General features: G+C 41.6%; 1 protein-coding gene across 1 annotated transcript in view; it reads left to right on the plus strand.

The window, feature by feature from the left end:
• The first annotated feature begins 484 nt into the window (after window positions 1-484).
• The window catches only part of lats2 (large tumor suppressor kinase 2), a 35,760-nt gene continuing 8,277 nt past the window's right edge, over window positions 485-27,967 (plus strand). The window contains exons 1-6 of the mRNA XM_073473552.1: window positions 485-603; window positions 8,456-9,178; window positions 23,315-23,447; window positions 23,612-25,212; window positions 27,083-27,310; window positions 27,540-27,894. Coding sequence (XP_073329653.1) covers window positions 8,813-9,178; window positions 23,315-23,447; window positions 23,612-25,212; window positions 27,083-27,310; window positions 27,540-27,894 — 2,683 coding nt within the window. The 5' untranslated portion in view covers window positions 485-603; window positions 8,456-8,812. The remainder of the gene's footprint in view (window positions 604-8,455; window positions 9,179-23,314; window positions 23,448-23,611; window positions 25,213-27,082; window positions 27,311-27,539; window positions 27,895-27,967) is intronic.

Genomic DNA, 27,967 nt, shown 5'->3' on the forward strand with positions numbered 1-27,967 from the left:
ACAAAACTTAATTGAAACAAATTAATTGAATTCAAGCTCTGATATTACAGAAAAATGTGTCAACCGCTTAAAAGATGTCAGCATAGTGTAGGATATTAACATAAAGAGCACAGTAAAAATGTTCATGCTAATGTTAGCTAACAAGTAAGTAGCCTAGCCCACAGTTACAGTCGCATTTCTCTCTATCAAATTTTGATGAAACTGACCTTTACTGATCCCCATATCACATTTAATGAAACATGTCTGTTCAGTTAAATGGGCTGAAACCAATCAACAGCTGTTCCCGACTACAACAGAGCCACTGAGTGGATCATTGTTTCAGTAGACGATCTTTGGCTCCGTGCTGACGTGCGTCGGTCCGTCACGTGACCTGTGGAATGTTAACAATGCAGCGAGTGTCCAACTTTGTGCTGCATTTCTGATCCTGCTGGAGTCTGGGGAGAAAATGGAGGCTCATTTCATCATATTTCCCCACTTCGTCCGTCTTCACTGAGCTCTTCAGCTCCGTCGACGCGCTCGGTAACCGAGAAAGGAACTTTAAAAGTTGTCGTTTGACGGGATTTACTCTCCAATCTGAGTTATTCTTACTGCTTCTATCACATGGTAAGTTGAGACTTACTTTTTTGGGGAGGGGAGTGGTGCTGTAATTTATTTCCACGACTTGTTGCTGAGGAAAAAGTTCCGTCACGGGTGTGTTAAAGTGAGGGGTATGGAGAAGGGAATGTTCTTTTCCTCTCACTTTGAACCTCTTTGGGTCTAACAGGAGAACCTCAGTTCTCTCTGCAGAGGAATGTGGAGCTCCTCGCAGCCCCCAGCCCCAGCCTGGGTACACTTGTGAAGGCCACAGGACGTTAAAACACGGCTCTCTCAACGGCTTCATGTCCATGGCCCCCAGGCAGAGACTGTAAACTACACAGACACCATTTTGTAACGGTTTTAAAGCTTTGGCACAAATGTGGAGGGTCAACAGAACAGTCTGTTTTATACAGTATCCAATGGTGGTGTGCTAGGTAAGGGCTAGTTATGTTGAAAATGCAAAGTTTTTGCTTCAGACCCCAACTGAAGGACCTCTATCTCCATGTTGGGGACCACTGAGTTATAGCAAATGGGATCCAGGAGCTCTCCAGCTGTACGTAGATTTGATGTATCACAACACCCTGCACTCATTTTAATGTTTTTGTAGAGCAACACTGCATGCACAGCTCTGTAATAACCATACAGTTGTGACATGGTTAAAAACAAGCTGCAAAGAGACATAGATATCTCCAAACAAACCCTGGATCTTTTTTTTCTTCTTTTTTTTGGATAAACAGGGCTAAAAGTACAAAAGTTCCCAGGATGTATGCAGATCAATGTTTTAATCAAGGCTAGAAGTCTGCATAGTTAGGCACTGATGCACCCATGTGTTTCATTCAGGTGTGCTACTACTATGCTCTAACACACAATGTCTCTCTCTGATTGACAGACTCGTACTACATTTACTACAAGCTGTTTTTGGTGTTATCAGTTCAGGTGTTCAGCCTGACAGCATGGATATGGTGCCTTCAGAAAATCCTGATCAGTCCCAAGTTATGCACACCAAATCATAACACAGTTTTATGTAGACACTTAATGTTCCTGTCCATGTGTTTCATAATGTGAGAGGTCGCACTTTTTAAACAATTAGGCCTTATGTTGTGGTGGTGCAACAGTATGTTGTCAGGTATGAGGCCACAGCTGGATTTCATTCTGTCAGGCAGCACTGAGGCATCTGTCAGGAAAGAACCACAGGGATGACTGTAGTGGGAAATCACCAGCCAGATGCTGGCAGATGTTGGTTGTGGTCATTTAAGCTGTGCTGTGTGTTTTATTGTACACCAGCAGGTAAACTAGAAAATTCAACAAACCAAACAGGTGGAGAGATAACAAAGACGTGTGGTGATATTGGAGATGAGACAGACACTTGTGGATGTAATCTGTGCCAAAGCCTGGGTTGAATCTGATGTGCATGTGTGTCTGTTTCTGCAGTTCAGTGAACTCCATGTACTGTAGAAGGGTTGCACTAACGATTATTGTGATTATTGATTATTTTCTTGATTAATTGATTTGGTATTTGGTTGATAATATGTCAGAAAATTGTCAAAAATGTTGATCTGTGTTTCTGAAAGCCAAAAAAGGCGTCCTCAAATGTCTTGTTTTGTTGGCAACCTAAAGATATTCAGTTTACAGTCATAGAGGAGGAAAGAAACCAGAAAATATTCACATTTAAGGAGCTTTATTTCTTTAAAAAATACACAAACCCATTGATTGATTATCAAAATAGTGTGCAATTAATTGAATAATTGACAAGTAATTGTTTAACCACTGCAGCTCTACACTATAGAACTATGCAGGTATAGTGTCAGTCTATCATCACTGGTAGGTTTAATAAGGGATGTTGAAGGTGGATTTACCTTCTTTCCTGTTAAACTGGGTTCAGAATGAAATGTTTCTACAATTCTACCTGTTTTAAAATCTACTCACACATGAGGAGAATTCTAAGTCTATACACTGGAGGACTCTCTCTCTTTCTGTGTCTCTCATACTGACACATGCTCTCTCTCTCAACGGCAATGAGTTTTCTGCAATTTTCCACTTTGTCTCGAAGAATGTGTGAGCTGCAGTCCATGCCACTAGCTTTTCCCTCATCTCATTTGTATATCATATCTGTAGGCTACACCAGCTTCACAGTTGCCCTTTGGGAAGCTCATTTCTTTCCCCTCTTGCCCATTATCTCCCGAATACAGCAGAGACGCTACATCAGATCTGTCAAGCAGAGTAGATATTATCAGGGCAAGACTGATAATGTCTGGCAGCAGCCAGGAAGGGTTAGATATGATCTGTGATTTGTGAATGTTACAGAGCATTCTGTGTTGAATATTGGCTGACCCAGATCTCAAAACACATTTCCTCAGATTTCATCTCCAACATCTTGTCAGAATGGGGGAAAAAAAACAGTACAATTTTGGAAAAGAGGAGGAAGTCAGAGTTGAGCTGAGGTGGGTGGGATGACTCACCTGCACAAGACAGTTTGATGGGCTTGAAGATCTGTCCATGAAGACACAACCCAAAACTGGCATCCCCTTTCCCTTTCATTTGAGTGAAGTCGGAGTTTTCTTGAAGTCTAGAAGAATATGGAGTTGTCTTTTGAGGAACCTGCAGGTCATCATTATTTTGCAGGCAGAGAAACCTGCAAAATGATTTTCATTCAGTTGGTCTGTTGAAGGTTATTTAACTTGTTTCCCTGTTTCATGGTGTTTTTAAATGGACATTCATATGAAAACCCTCACTGTTTTTGGGAAAATTGTCAAAACAAGTATAATGTCTTGACCCACTTGCAGACGTTTTACAAGTACAAGATTTTAAGACTTGATGAAGATGGAGTACATTTCTTGGCATGAAGTGTGGATATTTTTGCGGAACGTTTCTGCCCATTTCAGGTGGAATGTGGTCCTGTTTAAAGTCAGAGGTTAAGGAGATAAGGCTTCGGTATGAATTGATGAAGGTTAGGGTTAAGTATGGAAGAATGCAATGCGTTTTTGGCTGTGTGTATGAGTTGAAATTTGCAATGTCTTTTCACATTTTCATTCTGGTAAAAAAAAAAAAAGAAAGACCTGCCCCAACACCCCCCTAAAGCCAGTTTCCAGACAGAGATCATCCATAATTCTTGTTTTTTTGGGTTTATTTTGGTCAGCATAGTCTGTCTCATGATTCAACAGTACGATGAGTTTACTTGTAGTTACTTGTGGAATGGAATGCTCATTGGTCAGACATGGTGCCTAAAGCATCACAGGAATGGAGGCAAGAGATCCAAGAGATGGGGCAACATTCATACAGCTTGGCACACTTGGCCCCGCCCTACCCCACCACCCACCAATATAAAAAAAAACAAAACAAAAAACATGTTTTTGTCTATACAAAGTTTTATCTGTCCAAACAGTGAGGGCTGTGTCTTTCTTAGAAATTGCCCAAAGGGATGAAGTCTGCCAGGGAGGGGGTGGGTGCGGGTGTAGTTCAACAGCTTCTTATGTTTGGATCCTTTGGTGTGAATGCCATGATCCCAGTTCTGTTCTGCATCTCCTGGAAAGTAGCTCTGGGCAATATAGTTGAGATCATTATCACAATATTAATAAGAAAGTAATTTTTAAATCTAAATACAGAATTTAACAACTTGGTAAGTGAATGCAAACATCACATAAAACAGTATTTTTTCCCCACTGTACATTCCCATTTGAAAGTTTTCTATTAAAGATATCCTCAGTGGTCCTTAACACAGACACACAGAGGTTATGTTTTCACCCGTGTTGGTTGGGCTGCAGATTATACAAAAACTACTGAGTGGATTTCTATGAGACTTGGATGGAGTATGGGTCTCAGCTCATAATAAAACCCATTAACTTTTGGTGCTGATCTGGTTAAAGGGACGGATCCAAGAATTTTTACTCTGTTTCATTAATATTGCAAGATAGGGTGTTTTTTGACATTTCCATTATTTTCTCAGGGAATAATGAAGCGTATTTAGGTGGCTGGTATATATGAGTGAGTACAGTATGATGCGGATCCGAGATCCAGTGAGCTTAAATTATGGTTCAGCAGTTATGGGTGGTATAGAATTTAGAGTGATACAGGGCTGTCGAGTTTGAGTGATTGAATTAAAGGGGACTGTAGGACCTTGGTATAGGTATACGCTCTACTGAGTGCCATTCTAGTTGGTCTATGTTATGACCCATGTCAGTTTGACAAATAGGTGGAAAGCACTAAATACCACAAAATCCATGAGCTTCAACTGTCAGTTGCTAAGAAAGAAGAAGCCTGTCAGAGGTGTGAACCAGAGATGAGAAAACACTTAAATGTTGGAATTATATAGTTTCTGAATTCATCCAGAATTGACCCCCCCCCCCCCCCCCCCCCCCCCCCAAAAAAAAAAAAACAAACAAAAAAAACAAAAACAAAAACCCAAAGGATTTAAACTGTTCAATGATGCATTTGGTGTCTACACAGAGCATTATTTTTTTTCTTAGATTTAGCTTGCAGCCAGCAACATTGAATGACTTTCGGTTCCAAAATTTGATGTCACCATAATGCAAATTAATTGTCTGATGTCTACCTGTACGTGACTTTTGTTGTTCACATGAAGTTACGATGATTCAATCTATAACAGGAGGACGCTTAACCTTCTTCCAGTCATCAGATAAACAGCCCTTTTAAATCAGTGTACAATTAATGTTAAACTGCTAGTTACTATAGCAATGATACATTTCTGGAGAAAGTTGTATCCAAATCACTGGACTAGATTCTTGATTGACCCAGGACATTGTGCCGCTGGTATAATTAAGACCAACCATCACTGCACTTCAGTTCAGCTAATTCTCACTGCTGAAGCAAACACAGTCATGGGTTAAAATGACTAATTTTAAAAATGACTGAGCACAGCTAGTCTTTATGTCTGAAGTACATGGGAATGGTATAAGCATGAGAAGTGTCCTGAAATAGAGGAAACGCCTTCAAGTCATCAGTTATGTTATGTGTCAAGATAATAGTTGCTCACACAATCAGCTACATTTCTTTTACTAATCAACCTGCCAGTCAGACTCTTTGTAATACAACCAGATCAATTAAAGGTTGATTCATGCTTTACAAAATGGTTGAATAGTAGTCAAGATTTTAAAAGCACACCCATGTTGAAACCTGCCAAAAGGCTGTGTCTGGCAATATTTCCATGTAGGTAACAAACCAGATTGGTATCTGGAGCCCAGACATCACCTGCCAGCCAAACTGAAATCTTCTCTTTCTCTTCTTTGGCTGACAAAGATATCTGAAGCTTGAGCTGCTCAGTTAGACAGGAAAGTAACCTGCCTGTCAGTTTCAGGCTCCTCTGTCGTAGGGAGAAGAAAGTCAAATGTAAAGAAAGGGAAAGTGAATGCAAATATGAAATCCTCCCCTTTAATCATCTGTTCTTCCAGGTGTGGTATTGACACTGCCTCTGACACATTGATAAATTTAACATGACATTGGAAAAACTTTAATGGGCAATATATTTTTTTGCTGTTCTCCCTATTCACCACACTTAAGGAATGGCTGTACGGCAATGTCAGTCTGTTGGTCCAACTCAGAAACCTATACAACTATTCAATGAGTTTAAGACTGGGCAAAATATTTATATTATATCGCGATATGAGACTATATATGGTCATTACCGTGAAGTGATATCATTTTCTGAACTTACCAGACTGTTCTACTTGTTCTAATACGTGTCTTTACCCACTCAGTCATTATCATCCACATTGTTGATGATTATTAATCAAAAATCTTATTGTTTTTAGTATTTTTTGTAGCTAGTACCAATAGTCAACCCCACACTATAATAACAACATTATTCATGGTATTAGGTCATAGATATTGTGATATCTGATTGTTTTTTTTGCCTAAAAATATTGCAATTTTTTTTAAGGCCATATAACTCAGCCCTGGACGGACTGCTGTTTAATTTTGTGCATACTTTCATGTTCTCCAGAAGATGAATCCTATTGAAATTGTTTGCCCTCTGACTTCTCCTGTTGCGCCACTGGCAGGTTGACATTTTTTGTATCGGTGAAATGTCTCGACAACTGCTGGATTAATTGCCATGAAATAAATTCAAGGTTCAATTTGATTTATCTATCATTTTGCAACACAGGGTTACGTAATGAACTGAAAGTTTGTAACTCCTTTATGCTACACAGAGAACATATATACAGTTATTTAGGATATAAACCTTTATACATATACATATATATACATGTATACAATAATTCTGTAGTATCTGGGTCATTAAAGGTTGACCATCTGGTAAACACTGTCCATCAACTATGACTGAGTGTGAGCACCAAGCACCAGTGATGTAAACACAAGAGTCCACCTCTACTTGCTCTGCTTGTTTTTAATGCCTATTAAAAGGGCAAAAATAAGATGGGGAACATGATAGATATTATCCCTTCTAAACATAAGCATGCTAACATTGTGAGCATGTTAGCATTTAGCTCAAAGCATCTCTGTCCCTAAGTAAAGCCTCAGAACTGCTAACGTGGCTGTAGATTCACAGTCTTATTTTCATCCGTGTTTCTGTCACTGGGGAGTTTTATTATCCCAGGATGGTCGACATCTTTTCCATCCAGGCAGCATTAAATTCCTACGGGATACACTGAATCTTCGTCAGTTTTTAATAGTCTGAGTGATGATGGTAAAGATGCTGAATAGTGGCGATCAGCAGTTTTAGTGTAGCTAGTGTAGCTTGTGCCAGAGTCGGTCAGTCTTTGATGCAATTGTTGTGGTTATTATCCTTAATATCATTTCTCCTTGTCGTATCTTCTTCTGTATTGATTGCAGCAAAAACCTTCCTAACACCTCACATCTCATTCCGTCGCCCCAGATATAAGTGTTTGACACTGAACTGCGGCTCCTCACGTGAGCCTCCTGACAGTAACATGTGCATTTACTCCAAACGTCATCCCATCTGCCCCTGAGGAGTAATGCTGTTGTAGTAGAATGCGGAGTATGTTCCTGCAGATAAGACTGTCAAATGGTGTTAAATGTCTGATCACAGGGGAGCATCACAGGCAGAGAGGCTGAGGCAGGGAGGACCGCTGACTTGTTTTGACCCCACGCTGGAGCCCTGCGCTCTCACATGGGTGTTTACCGATGACCACGTAGCACAAGTATGCAGTGACGGGGGCTGACTCTCGCAACCGCAGCTATGCATTGATGGGGTGTGGAGGGGGGGGGGCCAGGTGGTGTTTCATGACCCATAGCATTCCTGAATTATGCATTAGGTATGCGCCAGTACTAATACTGAATCTGACTCAGGTTAAACTGGTCTCAAACTGGTTTCATGTGATGTTTGTCATATTTTGTAAACATTACTGAAAATCAAGACATTTTGTTTTGAATTTTTTGACATAGACGGTTATGCTATCAGGTTGATGACAACTGAGCATGTCTACTGTATCCCAGTGACCTTTTAATACTTGTTGGCATTAAAGAGGACAGTGAAAAGCCACTCAAAATCTCCACTGTATATGATGCTTACATGAATTTTAAACAGTGTGACACATCTATATTGGTATTTTGATCTATACCCTGCTGCACTGATATCATCAACATGTGAGTGTTAAAAGTAGGAATTCAGTCTTTGAATTGCCAACATATTTAAAATTCCTCATCCTTTTAGCTTCTATCACAGCAGAATGTCTGTAATTCTTTGAGTTTTTCAACCTGTCATGGTGTCCTCTCTAATTCTGGTGCATTTCCACATATTTGTTCTTTTTAATTAAAAGAACAACTCTCCTGTGCTTAAAATGTAAACTGCCCAGCTCTTGCTTTAATTTTAGAAAAGAAGAAAAACATGCCCACTATGCATGACCACAGACTCCATGCTCTAACTCCATATCTTCCTCCACAGGCGAAGATTGGCAGCATCATGGTTTGGCTCCGTGATGCCCTCGTGACCAGCTGCATTTCCTGGAATAAGCTGGAACCTGAGCCTTGAAAGCCACACCATGGAATGCCTGTAGTACCACACTTCACCTTCATCCAGCCCACCAGCATCGGCAGGAATCACAAACACAAAGAGAGAGGCAAACAAATAAGGGATACAGGGGAGGACTCCCACATCTGTGCCTCCGATCTGTGCTCCTGGAGAATCTTTATCTATTTAGGTCAGCCAGCTTGAAAGGGATCTTTTGGAGGGTGTAGGGGGTGAGGGCCAGTTGTGTGCGATTCCCTTTTAGAGTAGGTGCCTGCGCTGGGCACTGAGGCCATGAGGCCCAAGACTTTCCCAGCTGCCCCGTATGTGGGCAACACACGCCAGAGACTTCAGGAGATCAAGGAGGGTCTGAAGCAGCCGGCCAAGCTGGTGAGCCAGGCGCTGCACGGGAGCAGCTCCCGGACAGAGGGCGGCAGAGGGGCCGACTGCAAAAGCGGGAAAGACACAGCCAGTCGACAGCAACAGCTCCGACCACCGCAGAAGTTCAACAACTACCAGAATGCCTTGCGGGAAATCCGCAAGTCCCTCATGCCCTTTGCCAATGAGTCGGGTCCATCCTCCGGGTCAGGACACCCTGCGGGCGCCGGGGAAGTCAACAGGCAGATGCTTCAAGAGCTGGTCAACGCCGGCTGTGACCAGGTGAGCCAGTGGGAATGTGTGTGATTGTACGTGTGTGTGTTTATGAGTTGGTATCTTAACTGTTTCCTGTAGGAGTGTGTGGTCCTGTCCTGGGCCTGGAAACATGCCTTGGATGGTTTACATTTCTTAGAGTATTTTTACTTGTATGATTTAATATCTGTTCTGTTCTGTAAGTTCTAATACAGGGTTCTTAAAAAGTCTTGAAAGTTTGGAAAATGCTTAATTTCAACCATAATGTTTTCAAGGTTAGGTGTATGCTTGAATTCAATAATACTGCTTGAAAAAAAGCTTAATTTTCTGAATAATCACTTGTGTAAACCAGAAATCTCTCGTAATTTGAAAGCCCGTCGTCATATTTGTGTTGTCTCCTGGCTTTGAAGTTAGTGAGCATTAAGTTATCGTGATCAATACTTCCATTTAAAGTTAATATGAACAGCTGTTAAAATAAAAAAAGTGACTGATTGATTTCTGTGGGTTTTAAGTAATTCCTTAAACTTTTATCTGAACTTAAATTTAGATGTAATGATAGTCTAGACATTTTTGGTTTAGGTGGCTTGAAAGTGCTTGAATAAAGCTGTATGAACCCTGTGTATTAGTGACTTGCCGGCAACATTGTAAATCAGTGAGCAAGACAGATTTTCACTTGATTAGCCACAAACATTATTCTCAACGGTGTATTTTTATCCATAAATGTAGTCTCAGTTGAATTTCCAGAAAATTTACGATGGCTGCAAACTCATTAAAGGCGAATTCTGGTATTTTAAACCTGGGCTGTACGTTTTACATGTTTTGGTGTAAAAATGATTCATACTTAGCAAAAGTTTTAGAATTGTTCCAGTGGGTCAATGCTATGGAGAAGTCTCGCTCTGAAATCTCACGAGAGGTGAGTTATTGTTGCAAGAAGACAGAATTGGAGTCGAGTTGAGTGAGGAGAGAATTAATTTTCGATTTAACAAAAAGGTCTCTCTCTGGAGGAATCGTTTAAGTAATGTTGTCAAACACTTACAATCACAACCTCAGCCTGTGAGTGGTGAAGGATTATGTTGCAGCTATCGCAGCAGTGCCAGGATCACCAAAATACGTAAGAGATAGGGCTCTGGTTTAAAAATACTGGAATTTCATTTTAAAATTCACAGGAAGCAGTTGAGACTTCTCTCAGTGTTGATGGATTAAATTTAATTTCACTTCCATACAAACAAAATTAGTGACATTTAGGAATCATAACTGGTTAGATAAAGTTGCTATTGTGGTTTATTCTTCATTTCTATTTGTCACATTCTTGTACTGCAGCATATTGTGCCAGTATATTTTACACTACTGCTTTGTGAATGTGTGAGACATTGACAAGAAGCAGAGAGACAGAGGATATATTGTAGTGTGTATGAATATGTTACTATTGTGTGTGTCTTGGCAAGTTTTGCCTGTTGCTGTGAAAGCCACTTCACTCAGATGTCTGAAGCTGCTCTGCCTCTTTCAGTCAGGAATTTTTAATGAAAGCAGTCAGGAGTGCCGTACACTCTTAGATGCAATACAATACAAGTCTTCCCTTCCAAGTGTACAGTGCTGCAGTTACGTAACGCGCAACTGAGCGTTGAAATGTCGAAACATCAGGTGGGTTTCCCAACTGGGCTGTTTGGATGTTCACTCCCTCTGTCCCGCTGGAGGAATGCGAGAGCGCCATCGAATGTCTCCAGAGAAGAGTATTTCCATGGGAAGTGAGGGCCTCCTGTCCACTCACCCATAAGCCTCAGAAATCACTGAGTAAAGGCATCATGTGGACGCTGTTAATCAGGGGTCACTTCACTTCCCTTGAGCTGAAGGAGAGTTGACGTCAAACCGCAACATTATATCTCCAAACTTTTATTTTATCCGTCTCCCATATTTAAAACTTAAGTTGTGAAAGTTTCATCTGCAAGGAGTTAAATTTGTGCTGTTAAACACTGAAAGTGTATAAGTGTGCACGACTACAATTCATTGCACCTGTTACATAAGGGGAAGAAAATTCATCATGTGCCACCTTGACGTTGCATTGGGGCTGAAACTAAGGGCACTTTCAATCAGACGGTACCAAAAACAATGCAAGGAGGGTTGTGTCGGTGTGGATTTGTTGCTACAATGTATGATTGTAAGACGAAATATGAACCAGGAAGTCCACTGAAAGCTTATTAAATGATGTGACACTGCAGAGATTTATCCTGGTTCAGGATTCACTGAAGATGAATGGGAAAGACTGTATTTTTGACTAGTTGCCAATGTATTTACCTGCCTGCATCACTCGGATCACATCATTACACGTACATGCTTCCTTCATGGGCATCCTCATTTTTCTTAGTCATTCACTGAGGTTGATCAGGACTAATCTGGAGATTCAAAAGTTTTCTAGCCATTCCTCTAGAACCACAACTTAATTGATAAAATTCTCCCAGCAGGCAGTCGTTCATCCTAGCCTCAACCGTAACCCAGCACTCCATGTATGGCTGATAACTAAATAATAAAAAACCTCAATAGCTGGCTTCCTGTAGACAGCTAGGTCAGCGACACTTGTAATTAGTTATCTATGTTAGATTAACTAATGGTCATCAAGGCTGATGTCTTTGCTTTCTTATGTTTTCCAGAAAAGGGTAAACTCACTTGTTTGCGGTGCGACGAACCATGCAATAACATGTTGTGACTAATAAGACTCAATCAGGAAGCGAATGGGGGTGTCTCCATCATCATTTCCAAAAGTCTCCGTCTGTACACGCCCAGACTTAAAAGTCTGACTAAAAAGTTTTCAAACTAATACAGGGCAGCAGTGTTTCCAGAAGCCGGAGTAGTGTGGACACCAGCCAGAAACATAGCAAAAGTTATGTGTTTTTCAACAAAAATGTATTAGTTTGGATCAGTGTTGTCACGATACTGGAATTTCTAACTTCGATGCACTACCTTGAAAAATATCTATGTTGGATATCCTGGGGGAAAATTGCCAGGTCGAAAATTGCTGTCGTCATGCTCATGACATTAAACTGCTGCACCTGGGTAGAGCCAGGCAGTGTAGATGAGAGACAAACTTGTTGTTGCCTGTGTGGGCGGACAACTACGCTTCTTTATAACAAACAAAAAAGTGAAATTATCGGTTGTCTTATTGATATCAGCCATGAGGTATTAGGTATTTATCGGTTATCATATCGTGCTTCCCTGCGTCCTGGAAATGACTCCAAGTAAAGTGAATGAGCCTAAAATGAAATTTAGGAATTTAATCTCAGCGTTTCATCACAAAATGCAGCTGGTGCAGTTTAGATTTGGTACACCAGTGGTTAAACGGCTCGAGGACAGGCCCTGTGATGGAGCTCGGCATGTGAAGAATGCTCAGCTCAAGCCAATGCACAGAACGATGAAGAAATCCTCCCCGCTCCAGTTAAGTTATGAGGCTGCCCCCGCAGGGAGAAGCTGTGGGGCCAAGCCAAATCGATTCCAACTTATCAGCCAAGGACCTGCTGTTTATTGGGTGTTTGTTGATTGGAGGCCCTTTGCTCTGCGTCTTACATGCCTGGATTATCTGCATAACTTCAGTGTGACAGTTGCCTCATGCTTTTAAGCTTCATGTTTCTTTAAGGTCAGTAGTCACTTAGAGAAAAACAGACTGTGGGACTGATTCAGGGATTTGCGCAGTAACATTTCAGCAGTCGCAGGAGGAGGAGTGAGAGGAGGGCTGGAATTTAGTCACACTCTTTGCAGATTTGAATATGCAAGTATGATTTTAAATATGACGTAGAAACTTGGTTGTAACCATCAATAAGGTGACCTGAGAAGATGTACTCCGTTATAGACAGCACTTGGTTCAGTTTGTCATTTACTAAGTGATAGTTATTCATACATACACACAAGAATCCCTCTGGTCCCAGAGGCATCCCAGGGAAACTCTGCCCATCCCAAACACATTTTCTATTGTCCCTGGAACGACTGGGCGCTGTTAGTCTCGAGCAGGTTTGAGACCAAAAGAGGTCAGATTATTCAATATTTCATGAAAAAATATTTCACTAAATGAATTTAGGTTTGAAGCAGAAATTCTTCTTTTCTCTCTCCTGTCCCATTTATCATCTCATGACTGTTCAGATTTATCTATCGATGTTTGGAAGAAGTTTGGGAACCAGTGGACAACTCTACCAGTTAAGACTAGCTCCGCCATGAGCAGCTACAAGAACAGAGTTCATTTTGGAAATTGAGGCATCAGTGTTCAACAATCTAATAATGTCATAATATATCAGTCATATGGGCCATTCTTCTGCAGAATGAGTGCCTCTACTTTTGATATTTAAAGTACATTTTGCTGTTAATACCTCTATACTTTTACTTAAGCAAGGTTTTTGAATGAAGCACTTTTAGATTGTTGTACTGGTACTTTTCCCTTGGTAAAGGATCTGAATACTTCTTCCACTACTGTTCAGTGATTGGTTGTAGTGAAGTAAAAGTGATCAGTAACGATCAGTCACCAAACTGTCAGCAGCCACAAGAATTAAAAGTCACCGTACCAAACAGGCCGCTGATTGGCTGCCTGTGACAGCAGCAGTGTTGAGCTGTTGCTCTGCTCTCTGGATGGTTAACAGTGTGTTAGCACAAACAGCAACAGTTTTTTTAAGAACATCAAATAGACAACATGCAGATCAGCGTGCGAAAAAAAATAACAAGTTGAAAGTATTCAAAGTGCTCTAAGGAGCTCAGACAAGAAACCTGGCTTGACTCCTGAGGATTTTGGAGATTATGTAATTTGTTTCGAGAGGTGGTTGGAATTTTCTCAAACAATCCTTCAGGTAAAGTTTAAACATAAAAAACACAACTAACAGCAAAATTGAAAACATTAGCAAGTTGTAAGATGGCAAATGGATGTATTTGATACTATTTTTAATCTTAAAAATGGAAAGATTTTCTCCTGTCTCTCAAATTAATATCTTTTACTGACCCTGAGGTCATTCAAGTTCACAGAAGTGCTGTAAAAAATTAGGTATTTCATTTTCATAAAAAAATTGTTGGCATTGTCTGCACAACGGTGTCTCCCCACCATCAATACTGAACATAACAAACTGTTCTAATGGCCGCCTTCAAGTATATGACCTAGCATATATCCAAGTATATAAGATAACTTAACAAGAAAAATGACTCTTGGAATGGCAAGAGAGGATGGAAGTTGATTTTAAACACTGGTGCTCCTCCTCTGCATTTCTAACATCTGTTGGAGATAATAGAGGAAACTGTGAAAAACCTTTAGGCTACAATGGCAGCCATTTCCTCAGCTAGTTGACCTCCATTGCTGCCACCATTGTAAATGAACCAGAGCAGCACTGGCCCAGTCAATACAAACAGGAAGTGAACATTCAATGGCAGCAGGGTGGAACAGTTCCTTCTGCTGCAGTCGAGTCGCCACCCAACATGTCGCCTCTCCTTCCCCCTGTCTCTGCTCCATCAGACTCAACTTACAGTCTTTGTGTCTCTGTACATGTATGTGTGTTTCTCCATTCTTACTAGGAATGCACATTTTAAATAATTATTTTGATTCATTAATGTTGAAACAGTGATGAATGATTAATCATAACTGAAGTAAATTCCATTTAAAAACAGGGGTAATAAAGAATCCAATACTTACATTACTTACTTTAGCAACATTTTAGACAAAAAACAAATGCCAGAATGTGCGATTACAGAACAGTTTGTTTACACGAGGATATTCAGTATCAACAAAAGTGCAACATAATCATTATTAATGTGCGAATTGAACTCGTTCCTCTGGCTCTCTTGCAAACAAACTGTGTGCTTATTGAATCGATACAGTACACACTTTATATACTGTATGCAAGTCAGTAGTCTGAGTTCATACTCCCAAGAAACATAGCAAGCAAATCAAACTAAGCGGCCATTTTCCCTCCACAATCCGTTTTCCTCTTGCAATGATGTGAGAATATTTGAGAATACTGTATGTATGAATGATGAAATGAGTTGCCAACTATTTTTGATTAACGATTACACATTTAAGCAAAAATGTCAAACATTTGCTGCTTTTAGCTCCTTAGATGTAAAATTTGCTGCTTCGCTTTGTCATATATGACGGTGAATGAAGAGTCTTTGGGCTTTGGACTGTTGGTTGGACAAAAGAAGCAATTTGAACACGTCACTTTAGGTTCTCTGAAATTGTGATGAGCATTTTTCACAATTTTTTGTACTCTCAGACTAAATGATTGATTGTGAAAATAACCACAGATTAATATATGTGAAAAGCCCTTATGTCTGATCAAATGTTTCTCGATAGAGCAGTTTGATTTACTTTGCTATGAGGTTGTGGAAGCAGAGAGGAAAAGGCGGAGGTAAAATGGGAAGTAACCTGCCTTGTATGGGGGAAATTGTTGATTCAGCGGTCTAAACAGCCAATCAGAGAGCTCTCTCTATGCTAATTCTACATGTTGATAACAATCTTGTGTCTCATTAGCTGTACACACCCGTGACTGTGCTAATGTGTGTGTGTGTGTGTGCGTGTGTGCGTGTGTGTGTGTGTGTCTCTGGATGTCTTACAGCTCTGACTGCTTCACTGTGATGGCCTCCATTTTTAGGTCGCAGACCTTTGGGTCTCTGTTTTTTTCCTTTTCAAATATATACAAGAGCCATTAAGGCTGCCATAGATCAGCTTCTTTGTCCTTAAACACCCCTCACCTAATTTCTCCTTCACTTCTTCTGCAGGCAGCCCTGTTTTCAGCTCAACTCTTATCAGCTAGCCTCGTCGTCCTCCTCCTATTCGTCTCTCCCGTCTTCTCCAGCTGCAAATATAGAGCAATGTGGCCTGTTACATAATCACTTTTTTAAAGGAGGAAATGTTTTGGAGGGGGAGCGTGGGTGGGGGGGTCGGCATGCCACGCATTGAGATGACAGGGAAAGAAAGGAAATGAAGAGAAGGAGGGGCGCGTCCAGCGCTTTCCTTCCTAAACTCCTCGGCCGTCATCACAGGCCTTCTACTGTACGTATGGTACAAACTGTGGCTAGGAAGGAACGCTGAGCATATTAAAGCCTTCGACGTGTGAGCGAGCAAACACTGCAGTGTTTATGTAACGATGAGGCCAACAGGACATGACGGTGTGTTAGTGTTTATGGTCTGTATGTTGGGGAGAGGACGTGGTTTTCCTCAGCTCACACTGTAATAATTTTAACCTCGCTTAAGCATTGTCGTACACATCGCTTCCATGGATGAGGAAGACAGCACAGGTTTTATGGCTCTCTGTGTGGAAATGATGCATGGACGTCCCTCTCGGCGTGTCCATCCATCTGGCTCCTGAACATCCGCCCATATGGCTTTGATTTGAAGGGTCCCATGCTGGAATGTTTTTTAGAATTAGGTCAAAGCTAATATCAAAAAACACTCCTGACTGTCGCCCTCATGCAAAGAAATAGTTTGCGTTTGTGTGTGAGTACCTCAGCCAGAGTTTGTGCTTGTTGTGTCAGTCTGCCAGAACAGTTGTTGTGTGTCTGTGTGTAGAGTTTTTACGCTGGTGATTATGCGTTTGGGATAACTCGGCGGCTTGCGGCCCGCAACCATTATGACAAGGGTATAAATGTGGCCTGGATATTTTCGACAGACACAGAGAAAGAAGAAGAGATGGGAGAAAGACTATCCAGAATGCAAATAGCTTGAATTCCTGCTTCCTGGGCTGAGGAATGTGAGCGAGGAACATCTGTCGCCATGACAGCCGGGGTCACCAGGCCCGCCTCCACCCAGTGCACAAACACACACACACACAAACACACACACACACACACACACACACACACTCACACACACACTCAAAGAGATAAAAGTCATTATTACTGTGTTTTGACAGCTCAGTTTATTTCTCAGTTGTCATATAACTTTTTGTCACAGGACTGTTAAATGTCAGCTTTGATATTTGTGGTTTTGTGGAAAAAAGAGATCATGACAGCAGAAAGAGAAAACTGTTGTCTTCTATAAGTCTCCGTCTGCTCTTCACTCTGTTCCTACTTTTGCACATAGTCTATTCCACATTGAAGAAGGCAAGTGAAAGAATAGTTCTTAAAGACACTGAAAAACCCATTTGTGTTAACTGGTTATTTATCTATTGTTGGATACTGAACATGCGTCATATATTTGTATGATAATGCTTCCCTTTTCTCTTTCTGTAAAACATTAAACTATTTTTGATCCCTATCCACCTTATTCCTAGCCCCCATGATACCTTGCGTGAATTATGGGCTTGACCTCCGGCACGTCCTGTCAATTTACCTGAATGAGTGTTTTCCATGGTGCCAGGATGCTAATCTTCTTTCTTAGAGTGATTGGTACCGTGTATCATTCATTCATGAAGAGCTAGATTAGTGACTTTATCGAGTGAATACTACCAACGCTATCATTACTGCTTAGCCCACTTAGCTAACACTTCTAAAGCATTGAAACTATGATACTTTGATACTGTAGTATTATGTAAACTTTTCTTGTCTCATGTTCTTTTAAAATAATTCTTTGTGGGTCTTGGAGGTCAAGGTGTTTTAAGGTGTCAGTATACGCCAACAGAAGTATGAATTGGAAAGGGTGTGTGCCACAATCTGACATTCATTCCTAGTTCACACAGTTCTCTCTCAGGCTCTCTTTTTTCAGTGAAAAGTGAGTGAAACTCTAATGTCTTTATGGAGAGATTTCCATTTGAGTCATTTGTGTTGTGGCTCGCCCCTCTCTATGATAGCTGGCACCTTTTGACCTTCGCGTGCGGCTGTTCAGAACAGCTTAACTTCTCTGTTCTGTTCATACTACTGTGTTTTGAGCATACCCCTGCCTTTAGACCATGTTACCACTTTGTGCCCTGTTAAAGTCTTGCTGGGGACATTTGTTTCAAGTCATCCCTCTCCTACCTCTCTCCTAATTTCCTTTCTACTCTATACTGTACTGTCTGATAAAGGCAGTTGTGTCAAAAAATACTGAATGAATTCTGCATTACTATACATACACATTAAAACAAAATTGGAATTAGAAAGAGCTGTGGATGAGAAGCATGAGGAAAGCAAACGAGGTAGAAAGATCGAGTGAGAGAAGGACATAATGTGACATTACTGGGCGGCTCTGGCAGCCAGCACTCTCTACTCGCTACACAGGAATGCAACAGACACACACACACACACGTACACACAGGAAACAAAGTATAAACAGTGATGTGTGTGTGTGTGTGTGTGTGTGTGGATGGTCAGTCTTTGGCTCAGGGACATAGTTATGTGTGCATGCGGATGCAGTGGGAGTAAACCAAAGCAGGCGTGTGCACGTCCCATGCAGTAGTGTATTTACACCTTTACAGGCGCACTGTGATGGACACCACACAGACACACACGTTACACAAGGCATAGAAAAAGTGTGTGGCCTTGGCATTTCCTGGCTTTGAGAGCTGACTGTGCCCACAGTTGCTGTTTGGTCCTTTTCTGTTTGATTTAGTGTCCTTGCAACAGATAAAGTTGGACAGTGAGTGAGAAACTGCAGGCGGAAGGGGCACAGAATGGCTGCACAGGGATAAAACCTCTCTTTCTACTTGTTGTTGCATTTCCTTTTATTCTTCTAGCAACGGTTTCGAAGTTAGTTACAACATGTCTCAATGACATACAGTATGCTAATGTTGCATAGCAGGCCAAGCAGGTAAATAGTAAAGCATGTTTTAAAGACAGGCCTGATTCAAAGTTCTTCAAGACAAAAAAAAAAAAAGATAGATCGGGGGTGTCCCGATCAAGTTTTTTAGTATAAATGGAGTAAATGTAATAATACCTGCAGTTTAATATAATAAGTATAGCAAGAACTGAAGGCCTCCAAAGTGGCCATGCAGTTTAATCAACACCTCTCAAACCTCCAACACCTCATTGTAACCTCCATAAAGTGCAGTGATGGTCCAGTAATAAGTTGCTCCAGATACACTAATGACAAAAAGTGCACCAGTAAAAATAATTAAAGGGCTGAAGAAAGGGAGTTTTAATTTGATTTGAAGGCAGCTGAAGTTGCTGCACAATGACAATCATCAGAAAGTTGCTTCCATCTGTCCACAGCTTGGCAGATAATTGCAGTTTAATTGTTTTGGCTCTGACTTGTTGCACCTCTATCCGACTACTAGACCAGGCTGCTGAGTGATTTATAAACCAGCAACAGTACTTTAAAATCTTCTAAAATGGTCTTGAAGCAATTGTTAAAATTTAAGAGCAGGAACAGTGTGTTCGGTTCTCCTGGTTCTTGTAAGAAATCTGGCAGCAGCAGTCTGATGTGCTCTAGTTGTTTATTGGTCTTTTTGGAAAGCGCAGTGGAGAGGCCATTACAAGAGTCCATAAATGAAGTACATATATTATAATAGAGGAAGAATCACAGTTTTTTTTTTATATTAATGGTGTAAAACTACAACTAAATGATTATGATTATCTCCCTATTGACATAATGTGAAGCTACTCCAGGAATCAGCTAAAGGATTAAAGGGGTGATATGTAAGATATGGCCAGAGACTTGGTTTAAAACATTGAAAAAAAAATGAGCTACAGAGTGTGAAGACACAGTTGATGTTATGTCTAAGATGTCTACGTTTTGTGTTTCAGAGATATCAACTTAAGTTAGCATGCCAACCAGCTAGCCCTGGCCCATCCTGTCTCATAATACCACTTTGTACTTCAAGAGGTGATAGTCTGATAGCATAGCCCTTCTTAACTCAAGTTAATCTCTTTAACCAAATGAAGACGAACGTAGATCACCTTGTTAACTTATTGTAAAATACATTTCATTCAAACTTGACATAGACCAAATGGGCAGACTCCAATCAGCTAATAGCTAAAAGGGCCACTAAGCTGCGCGGCTAATTCAACTACTTGCCAATGGCAGCTAGCTAAAGACAAAGATGTCAGCATATAGTGAGCAGCAGCTGGCAGGTAAACTTCCCCATGTAGTTTTCAAGCTGCCTTCGAATTCTGCCCGTTTCTTTTAAATTGTACCTATAAAAAAACAAAAACAAAATGTAATGACGATATAATAATAAATATCATGCATTTAGGTTTTACATGTGAAGCACATTTAGTTAGTTATAGCTTATCGTTGTTGTAATTTAACAAGTAAAACACGGATTTAATTCTGTTAGGATTCAATTCAGTGGTTCAGTTCTTACTGTGGTTCTATGAGTGACTTAAGTGTCATCTGTAAAAGGCAGAAGACTGCCATTCCTGCATGTGGCCAGCAGGGGCACCTGAAAGCAGCTCTGAGCGGCCGGGCAGAGGTCTGAGTTGAAATGTCTTTGCAGTTAAGTCATATGCCATTTGAGGGGTTTTCTTCACCTAGATGTGGGTCGCTCAGTTGGAGAGGGAAAGGCCGATGTTCTGTTCTGTTTATCTCACTCTCTGCAATCCTCTTTGTTTGTAGTTTTGTGAAAAAGACAGGAAGTTGATCAAGGCAGTTCTTTATGGTCTTGTTCCCCACCTTTTTGATTTGCAGGTGGGGTCAGATCAACTTAATGTGTACATCTATTTCAAATCACAAATACAGGGCAGTGTTTTCATGAAGAATTTAAGTAAAATATATTATTAGAGCGGTTTTTGCTAATTAATATTAGCCCACAGACACCAAATATAGATAAACAGAAACAACATTTTGTTATATAATGACAAACTTTGATTGAAATTTCAGTATAGTAACATGTGGTGTGTGTATATATTCAGCCTAATATAGGACAGATTGACCTTGTGCATCATATACCAAGTAGGGGTTGACTGATTATCAGACCAGACGGTTATCAGGGCTGATATTCAGCATTATTCTGATTATTGCCATCTGTGGTGTTTGGTGTCGGATTGCTGATAAAATAAATCCATTTTAAAAATGCACTGCTTTGGCTGTGATGCAGCACTCTCTCTGTGTCTGTAGTTATCACTCTGTGGTTCACTCAATGTCCCGCCCACAGTAGTATATGATTAGTTATTTGTGCAGAGTCAGATTGTTCAGTCTTGATAGGCTACTACTTGTAACATGTAACCAAAGTTATCGAATAAATGTAATGGAGTGGAAGTATAGATTTGCAGAAAATGAAAAAACTCAAGTAAAATACCTCAAAATTGTACTTGAGTAAATTGTAGTTTGGTACATTTCATCACTGGTTATTCCTAATTTTAACACTTCGATTTTTATTGTTACTGCAATTGTGTATCAGTTCCAGTCACCTCTGGGTATCTGTCTCCTTGATTACTAATTATCACCATCGCCATTGGCCCTGAAAAACTCATACCGCTTGCCTTGCTGCAACTTCAGTACACGTGAAGGTGTCTTGGTCTGAGGCGGGGGAGTGAATGGATTTTTCATTTAACTCATGAGCTGGAAAGCTTTTTAAGATCTCCTGCTTTAAATTAACATGAACCAAAGGAATGATTGGCATTGTTTAATAAAAGGCTGTAAACACAACTAAAGGTATGCTCTGCATGTTTCCTCCTTCACACTTTTGCCGCTGTGTCTTAATCATAAATTACATGGCAGCTGATGAACAGAAAATGCCAAAGTGGTTAACCAACATTTTTCACATAGGTGACCTACATACCTCTAGGCTTTTACAGTGGCCCACCTGTTTGAGCCAGGGATGAGTTGCCCATGCATGATTGAAGAGGGAGACGAGGCAACCAGCAAATAATATAATGGAATGCCATTTTACATGAAGAGGATGGAAAATGCAGTCAACTCGCTGTGAGATGTTGAAGAGCAATTGAAAATAAAACACAATCTCTCTTTGGTTACAGTATTTGAGTGTTTTTATATCTTATGTTAACTAAATCAGTTAGCACAGTTTGTAATGTCTGCCACTAGAGGTCTCTCAGTAAAAACAAAGACATAAGTAGCGTGGGATCATGGGAGTTGTTGTCTTAATAGTAAAACAACCACCATTGCTTGTGACTCAGGCAGAAAAGTTTTATTCTGTAGTGATTAGTCACATTCGCCAACTTTATTCCACACTCTGACTCTCTCCTTGAAGTTATAGCGATAAGCAAACAAATGAAACACACCATAACCTTGAAAAGTTACAAATTTGACTCTTTTTGAACATATATTTGAAACATTTGGCATAATGTCACACAACTCAACAACATTTGGACAAAGGTCAAGTCATTTTTGGACATTTTAATGCAGAAATGTTAAATATCGTGTGCTTCCAAATTTTCATGACCTTTTTCACTATATCCATGTGTTATTGCTTGTCTTCTGTGTTTGGTCTTCTGACAACATAGCATAGATCCATCTGCACTTTAAATTTTAATCAACACAATTTGTGTGACTGAGACTGACTGAAAGTAAAGGTGACATGATATTCACTGCAAATAGATCCCCACTCTGAAACAAGTGCTGAGTCTTAAACCATACTGAAATGAACCAAACCCAAGTAAGGAAGGAAAAATGTGTGTAAGTTGCTACAGTTAGCTTTGGAGAATGGATTGTAGTGATATACAGTTTGTGCAGTTAATGCAGAAACTCCAGTGTTGTCTGTTTTAAAAGGAGCTTTTACTGGTCATTCCGAGTAAAGATGGTCTGTAACTGCCACAGAGGTAGAGGACCGCACCCTGCTGCTGGCCTACAACTACTGAATCATTCACATGAAATAATTGCCCCATTATAAATCATGTAGTGGTATGATAATTGCCTTGGCTCAGAGTTTTCTTTGAATGCTGACTAAGGATTTGTTCACTCATCGTTTTTGCTTTATTCTATTTCACTTTAAAACATAAAGCAACACACATTTGAAATATATTCTTCCATCCCCATATATTTAAAATATTCCCAATTCCAGAAACTCAAAAATCATTTCAATTTCTAATGGCCATTTAACCTCATTTTGGTGGAATGTTTTTGTGTGTTGTTGTGACAGGCACAGGAAGTCAGTGGTATGTAACCCCAAGTAGAGAGGATGCAGGTGCTTGATCACCTACTGAGCCTTTTATTAATGTGTGTTTTCATGTTGGGTGACATCTTTCAAGGCAGTTTATCTCCCTGTGTTTGTGTATTTTTTGTGATTAATTGCAGATACTTGCAGCATTTTTACCAATTTTAGACTCTAAAATTGGTTTAAAAAAATCTGTTTTTAAACAACAGATTTAAAAAAGTCTGTTTATGTATGTGCTTCACAGGAGATGGCGGTGCGGGCGCTGAAGCAGACAGGAAGTAGGAACATCGAAGCGGCCTTAGAGTACATCAGCAAAATGGGTTACCTTGACCCTCGCAATGAGCTCATCGTCCGTGTCATCAAGCAGACTTCACCAGGTACATACAACCTCAATGAATTGACTTTGGCCAGTGGATTTTTATATGCTCTTCATTTCTCTTGTACTGTATGTCCTGATCTGGTTACTTTTCAGAACAGAAAGTTACATCAGATTGCTATAATTGCTTAATATATTGAGCAACCTTACTTCTTGTCCTTTCAGGAAAAGCTGGCATGCCAAACTCAATGGACCACCGACCTCCATTAGATGCCTCAGGTGAGGCAGGTGCCATGCCTCCATACCACCAGATGGGGGCTCCTATGTATGATGGGCCAGCTGGATACGGCCCTGAGGGTGAGATGCCCAGACCCTACATGAGCGCTCCACCTGTAATGAACTACATGATGCCCCCAGCTAGTGCAGCACAGGGCCCTGCCATGGGAAACCCAATGGGTCGACCTCCCAGTATGGGGACATATCCAGCAGTGATGGCCCCCCAGGGCAACCCAGCCAATACCATGTACCCTCCAGGGGCCCAGCAGAAGGGCTACCCTGGTGGCATGGAGCAGCATGGGCCCATGATGAGCTACAACGTCCCTGGCCAGCCTCTGCAGCTCCAGCCTCAGCCACCAGGGGGCCCAGTCCCAGGCCCCCACTATGACTACGGCCACGCCAGGCCCCACATGATGGAGCCTGCAGGCTATGGAGTCAAGAGGACCGCCTCCTTCCAGAACAAGATGGCACCGCCCCCCATGGCACCCCCAGACAACTACGTCAACATGCAGGGGAAAGGTGCTATGGGCCAGAACGGTCCAGGAGGAGGAGGGGGAGGGTACCCCACTAACCTGTACCTGCCCCCTCATTCCCATCCGCGGCAGGCCAGCCCCACCTCCCACCAGGTTCACATGATGTCCCGTTCCCCTGGAGCGGTGGCAGCAATGGGTCCTGACTTCTCTGATATGCCCCAGGGCTTGATGACGCCATCCAGGGCCAGCCTCAACCTGGATCTGTATGAGCACCACTGGGCGGGGCCTCCTGGTCCTGAAGGGGCCCCTCCAGCTAGGCAGCCCCAACCCCAGGGCCCATTCAGGGGGGAGGTGCGTGTCCCCAGCAGAACCAACTCTTTCAACAGTCGCTCTGCAGGGCCCAATGGTGTCCGGCCAGCTATGACTGCACCCCCCACAGCCGGCAAACAGGACCCCTCCATGGGCCCTCCGAACACCATCACGGCTGTAACATCCCCACCCATCCAGCAGCCGGTCAAGAGTATCCGTGTGATGAGGCCAGAGCCCAAGACGGCTGTGGGACCGTGTCACCCCAGCTGGATGACTGCTCAGGCCCAGGATGCAGGTGAGCCTCTGGCCTACATGCCAGAGGAGCCCTACCCTCTGGAGCCTGCTCAGGAGCCACGCTGCCCACCACCCCCTTATCCCAAAAACCTGCTCATGTCTGGTCCAGCTGGTGAGCCAGGGGCCCTTGAAGGAGCCGGAGCCATGTGTGGAGCGCCAGACCTCAGCAACCCTGCAGCCAGAAGCACACATGGCGGCAGTGGAGGGAGCGGGAAGGCCGAGGAGAACCAGCAGGTGAAAGAGAAGACGAAGATGGGTAAGGGAGAAAAAACAGTGAAAGACAAGAAGCAGATCCAGACGTCACCTGTTCCTGTGAGGAAGAACGGACGTGATGAGGAGAAGAGAGAGTCGCGCATCAAGACCTACTCACCCTTCGCTTTCAAGTTCTACATGGAGCAGCACATAGAGAATGTGATGAAGACCCACCAGCAAAAACTGAACCGCAGGCTTCAGCTAGAACAAGAGATGTCCAAGGTAAGACAGCACTTGACTTAACTCACTGCAGGCAGCTGCACAGCTACACAGTTGCAGACATAAGACAAGAATGGCGCTCAGTAGAGCACATACCTCAACCAAGGCCCAGCCTTCCTCTTTTGGACCTAGATACACCTGATTTTTTTTCATGCATTATTTCCTGAGAAATTAACGAAAATCACCATATCTCGCAATGTTAAAGACATTGAGAAAATATTCCTGGAATCAGATCTCCACCAAAAGTTAATGGGGTCTGTTCTGGGCTGACACCCATCGTCCAACTAAGTTTCGTTGAAATGTCTTCAGTAGATTTGTGTAATCCTGCTGACAAACAGACAGACAGACACGAGTGAAAACATAACCTCCTAAGCAGAAGTAATAAACATAACATAATTAAAGTGAAGACGGAGAACAAATTGCTGACTCATAAAATATCAAAACGTTGCTCAACGTTTAAAACATTTACAGTCAGACTTCCTGTCATCCGAGTTATTTAGAGTCACTTTAAATGCATCCAGGGAGACCAGCTCCTGGAGATTCAGGCAATTTTTCAACTGATTCCAAGCAGAGGGAGCAACATATATAAATGCCACTTTTCCATGTTCTGTACAGACTTTCAAGACAGACTGTAGAAATACGTCCTGGGAGCGAAGACAATACCTTCCTGTGCTTTTCTGTAGACTGTAGTTCTATGGATTGGATGGAAGCAATGCTCCCTTCGACGATGCCTTGCATATCCTGTAATTTGCTTCACTGTTGTTATTATATTAAGCTTTTTGAATAACCTTATTTACCTTTTGGCTTCACTGGAAAGCTTCTTTAAAGAAGAATTAACAGAGCACACCTGGTATTCCATGTTTTAGCCCATTTATCACAAACTGTGTACACTGTGTATTATTGCAGACCATTCTCCAAATGATATGTATATAATGAAGTGTTCAGAGTGATTTTATAACTTCCCAGCAGCTGTTATTTTTAGTGAAAAAAGTTGAGAGTTTTAACGTGCTTGAGATCTGTTATCATAGGAAACATGGCTGGTATATTTATTTTTGTGTCAAACTAAGATTATGTAAGTATTGACTATTTGGCAAGCTAAGCAGCAACATTTTTCTTTTTGATAAAAACAGCCAAGTTTACATTATTATGTGGTGCTTTTCAACAGAGCAGACATCCATCAGTTCCCAGACATCCTGGACTGCATCAACTGAAGAAATGTAGACAAATAAATAATACTTATAGCAGCAATTTGTTCACTGTCCCAAACAAGCTTTGGGTCTTCGAAAGTTCATAGTGCTGAAAGAAAATGTCTGTAGGCAGAAAATAAATAAAGAAACTTTCCAACATGCTTCAGAAAACTGTCAGGATTAATGTATAAGCACTTTGTAGTTAATGGTCAACTGCTGGGGAAGTGTTTGTCTGTATATGAGATAAGAGTGATATTGAGTTGTATGGAGATGTGATGTCCAAGAGGTTTGTCATCCAGAGAATTCTCCCTCAGGACTTTGTTTTAGACAACAAGGCCTTTGTCCTGGAATGAGAAGTCAGTGAGTTCACACTTGTGTTTGCATGAGCCTGTCCTGAGTCATGACTTTGGCCTCTGCCCTTTTGACCCACTTTAAAGTGATTGAAAGGCATTTTTAGAAGAGAAAAAAAACCACAGCTTGTCCCAGACAGTTAGGTAACAGAAATAGTTCAATTTGACAGCAGAGGTCAGGACACAGGGTTCAGCTCATGCTGCATTCCAAGGTCATTAATAATCATAAATGAAAACAAAGGTATTTAAGTTGTTCTGAGACTGCTTTTGAAAGGACGTGTCGACATTATTTGTTCCACTCACCATCTTTCTTCCCCCTCTGTCCTTCCTGCTCAGGCTGGCCTATCAGAAGCAGAGCAAGAACAGATGAGGAAGATGCTGAACCAAAAAGAGTCAAACTACAACAGGCTACGTCGTGCCAAAATGGACAAGTCCATGTTTGTCAAAATCAAGACGCTGGGCATTGGTGCCTTTGGTGAAGTGTGTCTTACACGTAAGGTGGACACCGGTGCACTTTACGCCATGAAAACGCTGCGCAAGAAAGATGTCCTCAACCGCAACCAGGTGATTTGATACGTTGTTGTTCATGTAGTTCACAGTACTACTGTTTTGAAGAAGTCTCAAGTTAAAACCTGTGGATTTGTGCCTGTTACATAGAGGCATTCACCTCTTTTTTTACCATGTTTAATGAGGCACAGCCATTTTGCACCTTTGTTGACATTCTTTCTGCTGTTTGAACTAAAGATGACATGTTGTAATACCAGCTAGTTCAAATGAGCACTTTTTGGTTCAGGTGGCCCATGTGAAAGCAGAGCGAGACATCCTGGCTGAGGCAGACAACGAGTGGGTGGTGCGTCTCTATTACTCCTTCCAGGACCGTGACAGCCTCTACTTCGTCATGGACTACATCCCCGGAGGAGACATGATGAGCCTGCTCATCCGAATGGGAGTCTTCCCCGAACCACTGGCACGCTTCTACGTGGCGGAGCTGACACTGGCCATCGAGAGCGTCCACAAGATGGGCTTCATCCACCGCGACATCAAGCCCGACAACATCCTTATTGACCTGGACGGACACATCAAGCTGACAGACTTTGGCCTGTGCACGGGCTTCCGCTGGACACACAACTCCAAGTATTACCAGAAAGGTGAGTGTTCTTCTTGTGAAGAGTCTGTGAGGGTGCAATGGATTTTGCAAATATGCAACCTTGTAACATCTAA

The sequence above is a fragment of the Pagrus major genome, chromosome 9 (assembly GCF_040436345.1).
Source record: "Pagrus major chromosome 9, Pma_NU_1.0".
In the NCBI taxonomy this organism is placed as follows: Eukaryota; Metazoa; Chordata; class Actinopteri; order Spariformes; family Sparidae; genus Pagrus; species Pagrus major.